The sequence below is a fragment of the Lampetra fluviatilis genome, chromosome 41 (assembly GCF_964198595.1).
Source record: "Lampetra fluviatilis chromosome 41, kcLamFluv1.1, whole genome shotgun sequence".
Classification (NCBI taxonomy): Eukaryota; Metazoa; Chordata; class Hyperoartia; order Petromyzontiformes; family Petromyzontidae; genus Lampetra; species Lampetra fluviatilis.
The window spans coordinates 3,846,227-3,858,122 of record NC_136315.1 but is presented as its reverse complement, the minus strand read 5'-3'; the positions used below and the strand labels follow the sequence as shown (position 1 = coordinate 3,858,122).

Sequence of the window (11,896 nt, the reverse complement as noted above, 5' to 3'; positions counted from 1 at the left end):
CAGCCAACCGGGTTCAGTGACGAACACCACCATCATCACCACCACCACCATCATCACGAACATCATCATCACCACCACGAACATCATCATCACCACCACGACCACCACCATCACTGCCGGACTGTCCCTGCCGCCTCCTCCACTCACTCAAGCGATGGCCGATACTGCTGGGAAAGTATGGACAGCCTTCCACCACTAGCTGCTGTCGATTTAGGCCGCTACTCCTGCTGCTGCTGTTGTTGCTGTAGTTTATGCTGCTGTTGTTGCTGTAGTTTATGCTGCTGTTGATGTTGTTGCTGTAGTTTATGTTGCTGCTGTTGTTGCTGTAGTTTATGCTGCTGCTGTTGTTGCTGTAGTTTATGCTGCTGCTGTTGTTGCTGTAGTTTATGCTGCTGCTGTTGTTGCTGTAGTTGATGCTGATGTTGTTGTAGTTTATGCTGCTGCTGCTGTTGTTGTTGCTGTAGTTTATGTTGCTGCTGCTGTTGTAGTTTATGTTGCTGCTGTTGTAGTTTATGCTGCTGCTGTTGCTGTAGTTTATGCTGATGTTGTTGTAGTTTATGCTGCTGCTGTTGTTGTTGCTGTAGTTTATGTTGCTGCTGTTGTAGTTTATGTTGCTGCTGTTGTAGTTTATGTTGCTGCTGTTGTAGTTTATGTTGCTGCTGTTGTAGTTTATGTTGCTGCTGTTGTAGTTTATGTTGCTGCTGTTGTAGTTTATGTTGCTGCTGTTGTAGTTTATGCTGCTGCTGTTGTAGTTTATGTTGCTGCTGTTGTAGTTTATGTTGCTGCTGTTGTAGTTTATGCTGCTGCTGTTGTAGTTTATGCTGCTGCTGTTGTAGTTTATGTTGCTGCTGTTGTAGTTTATGTTGCTGCTGTTGTAGTTTATGTTGCTGCTGTTGTAGTTTATGTTGCTGCTGTTGTAGTTTATGCTGCTGCTGTTGTAGTTTATGTTGCTGCTGTTGTAGTTTATGTTGCTGCTGTTGTAGTTTATGTTGCTGCTGTTGTAGTTTATGTTGCTGCTGCTGTAGTTTATGTTGCTGCTGCTGTAGTGTATGCTGCTGCTGTTGTTTATGCTGCTGCTGTTGTTTGCTCCACTGTTACTTTTGCTTCTGCTGCTGCTGTTGATTCATTTTGCTTATCTTGTTGCTAATGCTGCTGTAGTTTATGCTGCTGCTGTTGTTATTGCTGCTGTTGCTTGTCTGTCACTGCTGCTGCTGCTGCTGTTACCGCTGCTGATGTTGTGGCTGTAGCAATGCTGTTGTTTGTGCCGCTGCTGTTGCTTGCTCCGTTACGGGGTTTGGTTTTTTCCCCCAACTCCACGTTTAGAATCGAGAACATCGCTTTTGGCGACTGCGTTTTAAATCTTAGCTTCGTTGAGCTATCATCTGTGATACAGCATTGCTGTGGTGTGGCTTTTGTGGGCCCTGCCTGCTCAAATCAGTGGCGGCTCCTGCAAAATCTCTCAGGGGGGGCAAATGTCTGGATGATTGATAAGGATAAGGTCCACCCATGCAAAGGATAAATTAACAGCTTAAGCATGTAAAGGCAACTTCACTTCTTTAATATTAATGAAAAATAAAGTGACTCTTACAATACATCTTGTTTGTTTCTATACTTACTATTAATACAATCCACTCATGTTTCTTTTATTAAAGATTCCACTAGGTGGCGACAAATAATATTGTTGGATGAAACGTGCTTACGTATGATGACGTAAGCACGTTAGTGCGAGCCCTCCCGGAAGCCATAGAGAATGCATTGCAGCGCCCCCCATTCGAAAAAAAACATCTTTGAATGTAAGTCTATGGGACCACTCGGGGCGATTCTCAGCCGGAGGGAAATCGCCCAAAAAGAGGCGGTACTCCACAGAACGTAGCATGACGCTGATTGGACTATATCCAGAGGCACAGTGACGGCTAGCGTGACTCTGTGGTTGAATGACATTGGTGGTGCGTCGCCCAATCACCCTAATGAAGAAACCGCCCCTGGCTCAAATACAAAGTCGTTTTCAGGACTTTGGCTTGCTACTCTGCTGTTACTATGATCACTGTTACATTGTTTCATTGCTTTATTTTGGTGATTTTCGTAAAGTTTTTTGGTTTGGCCATGTTTGTTTGTTGTCGTACAGAGTTAGGCTGATGGCCTTAATCTAAGTTGTCTTGTGGTTGTTGATGTTGTTTGACTTGCATCCCACTGGGATTTTCGCACACAGCGTTGGTGTACGGTGCTTTTTGTGGAATATTTTGGGTAAACAGTACGGGTTGACAGCTTTCAGCATGTTTTATTGCCAGAAAGGGTAAAACCTCTGAATATTTGTGTACAGTTTGTGTTCCGCGGCACTGCCAATTGCACGTCCTTAAGCCAATAGGCAATTATACTGGTAGGAACGAAGTGAACCAGCCTACAATAGATTATATCGTCCGTCCGTCCGATGTCCGATTAGGTGTAGCAACATCGCCCCCTACTGCAAACACTTGGCAGGACCCTACAAAAACCTTTAGACTCAGTGAGGCTTTCCTGGCTAAACAAGTGTAACATTCCCTTATAATTCCCTGAGATAGTTTTTAATTAAAACATTTAAATTCAAAATTAACTCACAGCGGCCTAAAGCCTACAGCTAGGCCTAAAGCCTAGAACTAGGCCTCAAACTCTCCCTTAGTATCGTACCCCCACCATTTCATTTTATTATAGCCATTCATTTGTTCGTTCCTACCAGCCCACCCCGCAGGGACCTGTTATTGCAGAAATATAAACGACCGTATACATGGTTAATGAGTAATACGCCGTTTTTTAAATCAATCATTGAACTTCATTGCAGGTTAGATGAGTTCTAACCTGCCCCGCCCGTGCCGAGTCGAACTACGAATTCCCATGTCAGCCTCACAACAACCAACAAAGTCCACTCCGCGTTTGCATGTTAACTGGAACAGAGAGCCCTCCTTGCCTGAATGGAATTTGCAACCATTGGGTCACAAGAAGAAAAAGTCCGAAAGCATTGCGGCTCGCAGTTTCAATTTGCAGCGTCACTCTGACACAAACACTGGAAGTCTGTGCCCTCTCACCCACCGTGCAGACTGCACCTCTGTGGTGATCACTCACTGAATTCTGTTGAAGCTTTACACAGGGTGGATTCGACTGACTAACTGCCAAGCCTGCGCTGCTCGGAGCCTGGGTTTGAATCCGGCGCCGCGGTGGCGAGATGTTAACTACCTCGCCTGTTTCGATTCAAAGCTTTGTGACTGCAGGGATTCATCTTCTTGGTTCTTTCGGTAAAGTCACGTAGAATGGAAATAATAAAATAATAAAAATAAAACGTAATAAAATAATTCTCACGACGTTTCGGCCACAACGCAAGCAGCCGTCCTCAGGTGAAGAACAGGTCTATCAGAAAGACAGCGTCTGAATGAACACCACCAGGCTTGGCAGCGTATATTTAAGCTGGGTTGGAGGGGGAAGAGCGCCTTGACAAAGGAATTTGCATATCAAGAGGAATTTAGCATATTTATGGGAAATGCAGGTATGTGATTAGTACTACTTATGCCCGTGCATTATGCAGGATTAGCAGCATCAACGGGTGGTGTACAGGAGAACATGGGTTCGATCCCGACCCCTGACGCCTGCTGTATATTTGGAGCTTGCGTGTTTTCCCCGTGTTCGCGTGGATTTTTATCCGTGTCCTCCTGTTTCGCCACCTACGTTTAGAATCGACATCACGCGTTTTGGAGTATTTGGCTGCTATAAATTTCCACACGATAAGCCAATTCGTTGGGCTATCATTTGTGGCCAGGTCGCTTCTGATAAAAAGCTATATAGCTCAGTGGGCCATACCTGGTCGATGCACCGTTGCAGCCCCTCCAGTTGGGGTTACTTCTGACGATGGGTTCGCTCGTTAACGCCGTTAACCCGCCCCCCCCCCCTCTGTGTCTCTGCAGGTGATCACGTGCCGCGCCGCTGTGGCGTGGGAGCCCAAGAAGCCGCTCGTCATCGAGCAGGTGGAGGTTGAACCACCGCGCGCCCATGAAGTCCGCATCAAGGTGGGGCGAGGTTGGCACCTCCGCACGCTGTGCGGTGCGCGGTGGGGCAGGGTTAGGGACGCGGAGCCGGCTCCGCTGAGATCCTGGGCTCACGTCCGTGTTTTTTCGCCACCCGCGATTGAAGGTCTCGACTCTGGATCAAGGTGGGTTGTGAACCCGGTTATGCATGGGTCAGAGACATTGAGGCCTCGCGACTGAGTTCCTTCATACACGTCGGAGGTCGCAAACGGGTTTTGATTCCTTACCCGTACCCGGCCGCACCAAGGTCGCAAACGGGTACCCGTACCCTACCCGATACCCGGCTACCCGTACCCGGCCGGGTATCGGGTAGGGTACGGGTACCCGAGTGCGACCTCTGGGATGAAGCCATGTTGCAGGCGCGGGTGGGTTGATTCTAGGAACTTGAATTGTGAGAAGAGACAAGACGTTGGGAAATGAGTGACAAACGGTGACTCACCAGTGACTCACGGCCTACCCGTACCCGGCCGCACCAGGGTCGCAAACGGGTACCTGTACACGTACCCGGCCGGGTACGGGTAGCCGGGTTTCGGGTAGGGTACGGGTATCGGGTACCCGATTGCAACCTCTGATACACGTGCGAGTTCTGAGTGACTGATGTAAATTAGAATGATTTTTATCGAAGGGCTAGAGTAACAGACATTTGGTAGAAATACAGATGAGTCTGTGCTTATGATGAGACAAATCCAAACAGCTAAATTGGCAAATTATTTTGTACTTTGTGGATAAAGCTTGAAAGTTGGCAGGATGTCTGTTAAGACTATACGGGGAATCTTTGTCATCTATGCGGTTGGCGCGCTGCGCTACGAACCTAGCGACTCGGGTTCGATTCCCGCTCACGTCTAACACCAGTGACGATTATCTAAACTGGTCCTGGGCCTCCCCTAGGTCGGCTCAGCCTCAAATGAGTACCTGGTGCGATGTGCAAACATCGCCACTAGGGAGACAAAGGCGGCCGGACGTGGTGTTGGACACCCACCCCCTCGTATACTGTGCCGGCCTTTATAAGTGCTCGCTAACAGCACTTGCCCCTACAGTCTGTTAAGGCTATACGGGCGATCTTTGTCTTTGCAGTGGTTAGCACGCTGCACTATGAACCCGGCGGCTCGGGTTCGATTCCCGCTCACGCCCAACACCAGTAACGATTATCTGAACCGGTCACGGACCTCCCCTAGGTCGACTCAGCCTCAAATTAGTACCTGGTGCGGTGTGTAAAAACATCGCCACTGGGAAGACTAAGGCGGCCGGACGTGGTGCTGGCCACCCACCCCCTCGTGTGCCGTACTGGCCTTCATCGGCGCTCCTCGCTAACAGCACTCGCCCCGACAGCCTGCGTAGCCTACACGGTGGTGGTGGTGGTGGGGAGGGATCTTTATTTTTGGGTGTGTGTTGCAGATCGTGGCGACGGGCGTGTGCCACACGGACGCGTACACGCTGGGCGGCCTGGACCCGGAGGGCGTCTTCCCCGTGGTGCTGGGGCATGAGGGCGGCGGCATCGTGGAGAGCGTTGGCGAGGGCGTCACGCGCGTGAAGCCCGGTGAGACGCGCGTGCACAGACGTACGCACGGACTTACGTCTGCAGATCCGTTTGTCTGTCCGTACGTCCGACCGTACGTCAGAGGTCGCAATCGGGTACCCGATACCCGTACCCTACCCGATACCCAGCTACCCGTACCCGGCCGGGTACGGGTACGGGTACACGTGTGCGACCCTGGTGCGGCCGGGTACGGGTAGGCCGTGAGTCACTGGTGAGTCACCGTTTTTCACTCATTTCGGGTAGGGTACGGGTATGGGTAGGGAACGGGTACCCGTACCCGGCCGGGTACGGGTACGGGTACCCATTTGCGACCCTGGTGTGGCCGGGTACGGGTACGGGTAAGGAATCAAAACCCATTTGCGACCTCTGCCGTACGTACATCCGTACTTTAGTACATCTGTCTGTCTGTCCGTGCGTATGTACGTACGTTGGCTCACTCAGCCCTGTGGGGCTCACTGCCTCCTATTTCATTGGAGAACTGAAAACGTTGCTGTTGCACTTTCTTCTGCTCCGTCCTTCAATAGTTGGGGCGTACCTACTGCTCCGGCATCGAATATAAATAGGCTATCTTTACTACTTGTAGGACGGGTTAATTATTCTCATTCGACAGGTTAATTATTGTCATCTGCTCCTCACTTGCCAGTGACTCGTGCGTGATCGCTGCAAAGTCATTGGCCGCGAAACCGATTGCTTGAACAACGAAATACAGACGACACTCCCTACCTATTAAGCGCTCGTTTGTTTATGAAGGTAAGCAATCATCGTGATGTGTATGCTGATTTACATTTGTTTCTTTTAATCCCAGCCAAAACTCCCTCCCCCCCCCCCCCCCACCGTGACCCCGGATATTCGGGAGGTCACGGTACTTCGATCCAGCGATGAGAACGTGCCCTGGGTGTTACCGCTGCCTGTGTCCGTGTGTTGCAGGCGATGCTGTGATTCCTCTCTACATCCCGCAGTGTGGGGAGTGCAAATTCTGCCTGAGCCCCAAGACGAACCTCTGCCAGAAAATCAGGTTTGTGCTGAGCCCGTTCGCTTGCTTGCCCAGTGTTTATTAATGCAATATGCAGTATTGCTTCATCTCTTGGGCGATGTGCCCAAGTATCACACGCCAGGGTGGCACGGTGCCAAGTTACCACGGTGCTACGTTCCAAATAAAGCCGTCTTGATAAGAGCGTACCTAATTCGCCCGTGTAACGTGCTCGAATACTCGACGGATTTTCCATTGCACTCTCGGCGAATGCCGAGAGTGCAATGGAAAATCCTGAGCAACCGTAACACGGACGCGGACAATGCTAACCCCAACAGGCGCAGAGTTGAGAGGTTTTTTTGTCGCGAGTCTTCTCCTGATGGCTTCGATCGCCCTGCCCTCGTAACTCGGCGCACCCGCCTGTCGATCCGGCTTCTCCGGCCTCGGGCTTCCCCACCGGTCGGTCGGTCAGGGTGACGCAGGGCCAGGGACTGATGCCAGACGGAACGTCACGCTTCTCCTGTCGGGGCCAGCGCCTATTCCACTTCATGGGCACGAGCACGTTCTCCGAGTTCACCGTGGTGGCCGACGTGTCCGTGGCCAAGGTGTCGCCGGCCGCGCCGCTCGACCGCGTCTGCCTGCTGGGGTGCGGCGTCGCCACGGGATACGGCGCCGCCCTCAACACCGCCAAGGTGGGGGGGGGGGGGGTGGTGACGGTGGGGGAGTTCGGAAAAATGCGTCGGCTCCGCCAACAGTCTTCGTCTTAACTGCGTTACGGCACGCGTTGGTGTGGATGAGCGGAGCGGCGGGCCGTGATTTTTGTTTACGTCGAGGCGGTTTGATGAGCCAGGCGATTGTTTTTTTCGGTAAAGTCACGTAGGTAAAAAATCCTTCTTCAGGTGGGGACAACGTAGAGAAAGCACAACCGCTGAAGTGTGTCTAAGAGATGGCTGTGACGAGGAATTATATAGTCGCGGGGGATGGAGGGAGGGGAGGGGCCAGGGTAAGTGTGTGGGCGATGTGAGGAACGGGGTGGGTGCAACGTACGGAGTTCAAACTGAAGCTTTGTGATGCCGGGGGCGGAAGTAGATAAGGAAGCTAAGATTAAGCAGTCTTTTGTTATGCTGCCGCGAGGGGGGGGGGGTAAATTGCGCAAGCTGAAGACGATTGTTGCAGTCCAGAGTAGGCGGAGTGCGTCGAGGCGACGAGTCGGCAGAGGAGTGGGCGGAGTGGGCAGAGGTCAGAGAAGGGTTCCAGTGCGCAGCGGTGGCTGTCGGTGATGCCGAAGTATTGTGAGAGCCGTGCTCGGTGTCCCGTGATGAATACGTTTGCAGGGTGGGTGCCCCGTTCACCGCTGAACCTCGGAACGCGCGAGCGGTTCGCGTTAATTTTATTCAAGAGAGGCTTACAGCGCCGTCGTTTTTAAAGACGTTGTGCTCGCCGCAAAGAACCGCAGCAACGTGAACGCAACTCTATAATAGCTGGTGCCAAACTGGGCCACAAGCCCCTGCCGCATGACCTCGTAGGAGCCTACGTAAGTTTTTCTTGAGAATGGAAGAGGTTTCAAATGGTAGAACTAGGAGGGTGGGTGGTTGCCACAGCGGTACGAGCGCTGGGCAGGCATCGCCGAGATGTCCCGGGTTTGAAGGAGCGGTGCCAGTTGAGTGCCCTGAGCCTCTGAGCCACCCCGGCCACCACCTCGGCCACCACCTCGGCCACCACCTCGGCCACCACCTCGGCCACCACCTCGGCCACCACCTCGGCCACTCGACGTTTCGACAGAGCGACTGAGCCGCGCGCGTGTGGACCGCCGTTGCCACTTGACCCCCGCCGCTCACCCGCGTGGCGCCGCCCGGCCAGGTGGAGCCCGGCTCCACGTGCGCCGTTTTCGGCCTGGGCGCCGTCGGCCTCGCCGCCATCATGGGGTGCCAGGCGGCGGGCGCCAGCCGCATCATCGGGGTCGACATCAACCCGGGCAAGTTCGAGACGGCGCGCACGTTCGGGGCGACCGAGTTCCTCAACCCCAAGGACCACGCGAAGCCAGTGGAGCAGGTGCTCGCGGAGATGACCGATGGTGGCGTCGACTACTCCTTCGAGTGCATCGGCAACGTCGGCACCATGGTGCGTCGGCGGGGGGGCGGGGGAGGGGGGGCGGGGGAGGGGGGGAGGGGGGGCGGGGGAGGGGGGGCGGGGGAGGGGGGCGGAGGGTGTCACAGACACCGTAACCGCGCACGGCCGCTCGAGTTGACGCGCTGGTCCCCCGACTAAATGTGGACATTAGCGACTCGGGCGACGAGAGCAGCGCCGGTCTGTGTGAATGGGGGCTCCGTTTTGATTGCGTGCATCGAGCGGGGGGGGGGGGGGGAGGTGTTCACTCAAATACTCATTTGGTTGTGACAAAAATACCAACTGGCAGAATCTCCCCCCTCCCCTGTTGGGGGCATCGTGTGTGCCCCCCCCCCGCACGTGGCTATACTGCAGCAGAGCATTGGAATGGATGAGATGGGATTTTTGGCGTAAGGTGCTTTTGAGTTGCCCAAGCATTTAAGCGCCCTCGCTATATGAAAGAAAAAAAACGAGACTGCAAACCCGAGACAAATTGATTCTCGAATTTAATTGCTCATCTCCATCGAATCGCTGGGGCAGGTAAAGAATCATTACATGCCAAGTTATAGTTGCCGGTGTGTACGAGATATAAAAAAAAAGAGAAACAATTCAAATGAGACCGCAAAAAAGTAATTTAAACTACAGATTCTTAACGGCGGCAACGACTAAGCTTTGCCGGCAGTTTTTATTCGTACCACAGAACGATTGCCGTGGGCGTGGTAACGTAACATCGATGCCCTGCAAGTCTGACGTTTTCGCCGCGTAAACCCTTGCCGTCACAAGCGCTCGGCACTGGAGGCGACCCACAAGGGCTGGGGCGTCAGCGTCATCATCGGGGTGGCTGCAGCCGGCCAGGAGGTCGCGACGAAGCCCTTCATGCTCGTCCTGGGGCGCACCTGGAAGGGCACCGCCTTTGGGGGTACGTTGGAGATGCCACTGGGTCTTCATGCTCTACAGATGTAGATGCCACTGCTTCTTCATATTCTGTAGATGCAGATGCCACTGCTTCTTCATGTTCTGCAGATGTAGATGCCACTGCTTCTTCATATTCTGTAGATGCAGATGCCACTGGGTCTTCATGCTCTACAGATGTAGATGCCACTGCTTCTTCATATTCTGTAGATGCAGATGCCACTGGGTCTTCATGCTCTACAGATGTAGATGCCACTGCTTCTTCATATTCTGTAGATGCAGATGCCACTGGGTCTTCATGCTCTACAGATGTAGATGCCACTGCTTCTTCATATTCTGTAGATGTAGATGCCACTGGTTCTTCAAGTTCTGCAGATGTAGATGCCACTGGTTCTTCACGTTCTGCAGATGTAGATGCCACTGGTTTTTCATTTTCTGTCGATGTAGATACCACCTGGTTCTTCACGTTCTGCAGATGTAGATGCCACTGGTTCTTCACGTTCTGCAGATGTAGATGCCACAACCGCCAACTATTGCGCGAGAGTTGAACTTACGACTCTCGGTCCGAACAGGCAACTGGACATACGGACCAGGTTCGTTCGTATCTCTAAAAGTTCGTAAATCAAATGTTCTAAAGTAGAGGATAAGAACCAGGTCTGATTCTGATATCGCTCGCCCACAGCCTCTCTGACACCACCGGGACTGTTCCGGCCAAACGGCGGTGGGGGAGGGGGGGGGGGAACCGTGTTTGTTAATCTGTGAATAGCACCCGGAGCGACGTTGGTGGCAGCGTGTGTGTGACGGGTGCGTGCGACGCCAGGGTGGAAGAGCGTGGAGAGCGTGCCGCGCCTGGTGGATGACTACCTCGCCAAGAAGTTGAAGGTGGACGAGTTTGTGACCCACACGCTGCCCCTCGCCGAGATCAACCAGGCGTTTGACCTGATGCACGAGGGCAAGAGGTGAGCGGGCGGCAGTCCATGACGGCAGCAGGGAGCGGAGGCTCGCGTACTCGCAGACACAAAGATCCCCCGTGTAGCATTTAACAGACTGTTGGGGCAAGTGCCGTTAGCGAGCACCTGTGAAGGCCGGCACGGCGCATGAAGGGGTAGGTGGCCAACACCACGCCCGGCCGCCTGTCTCCCTAGTGGTAACTTATTTGAGGCTGAGTCGACCTAGGGGAGGCCCAGGACCCGTTCAGATAATCGTCACTGGTGTTGGCCGTGAGCGGGAATCGAGCTCGGATTGCCTGGTTTTGTCGGGCAGCGCGCTAACCGCTACACTACCGCTCCTAACAGACACACGCACAAACAAGCATGTAGATACATACGTACGTAGGCATGCTTAACACACACACACAAACATGCGGGCATTCCCCTGTATAGCTGTGTAGACTGTCAGGGCAAGTGCTGTCAGCAAGTACCCACTAAGCTGGCACAGCGCACGTGCGGCTGGCATGGCCGGCAGCGTGCCCGGCCTCCTTCGTCTCCCGAGCGCCACCGATGTTTTACGCGCGGAATCATTCGCGGGGGAAAAAAGCATGAGGATTGATTGAATTTTGGCGAAGGCAGCAGAGGCCTCATTGAGCTTTAATTGTACGACACGAGCGAGGCGGGGGGCGGTTGATGAAACCATGGCTTTGCACGCGGTCAGAGACCCCGAAGCAGTTACGACCGAAGCCAAACCTCAGCGGCAAAACGCAACGCAACAAATGAACCTCATGGCGGCAAGCCGGCTCTCGAATAATGTCCGTGATGCAGTAATTTTTAGTCCGTTGATGGCCGGCGATGCGGCAATCGACTCGTCTCGATGAGCTGTACACGATGCACTATGGTGCATACGAGCGTTCAGGGCTTTAGCGCAATCGTCCTCGCTGTGTTTCGACATCGCGGAGTGCAACTGATTTCGGATTGATTGGTACCCCAGTCGCGGAGTTAAGTACACCCCTGGGAAAAAGTGTCTCAGAAAAAAAGTTTTAATTGCCTCGGCCATTTTGTATCATTTGGTACCCCGGGGTACCGCCATGAGGATCAATTAATCCCCCCCCTTCTCTTGTAGATGTATGCACCTGGGCTCCGTGTGTTTTGACGTGCTTTTGAAATCTCATGGTTGAGAAATACTTTCAAATGTTTCGATGAATGGCCCTCAAGTGACGTCACTGCAAGGTCCACTCCCATAACTGCGTACGACGGTCGTGGTAGCAGCAGCAGTAGTTAAGAGCCTTTCGTCAATCCATCTGCTGGATAATCACTTGAATTTATAAAGCATCCAGACGCATGAGCGTCTCAAGACGCTGGCACAAGGCAACCGTATAAATATAAATTA

General features: G+C 53.0%; 1 protein-coding gene across 1 annotated transcript in view; it reads left to right on the top strand.

The window, feature by feature from the left end:
* ADH5 (alcohol dehydrogenase 5 (class III), chi polypeptide) overlaps positions 1 to 11,896 on the top strand; it is a 17,691-nt gene continuing 5,795 nt past the window's right edge. Inside the window, exons 1-8 of the mRNA XM_078875362.1 lie at positions 1 to 175; positions 3,930 to 4,031; positions 5,445 to 5,586; positions 6,514 to 6,601; positions 7,029 to 7,248; positions 8,417 to 8,677; positions 9,446 to 9,581; positions 10,395 to 10,533. Coding sequence (XP_078731488.1) covers positions 155 to 175; positions 3,930 to 4,031; positions 5,445 to 5,586; positions 6,514 to 6,601; positions 7,029 to 7,248; positions 8,417 to 8,677; positions 9,446 to 9,581; positions 10,395 to 10,533 — 1,109 coding nt within the window. The 5' untranslated portion in view covers positions 1 to 154. The remainder of the gene's footprint in view (positions 176 to 3,929; positions 4,032 to 5,444; positions 5,587 to 6,513; positions 6,602 to 7,028; positions 7,249 to 8,416; positions 8,678 to 9,445; positions 9,582 to 10,394; positions 10,534 to 11,896) is intronic.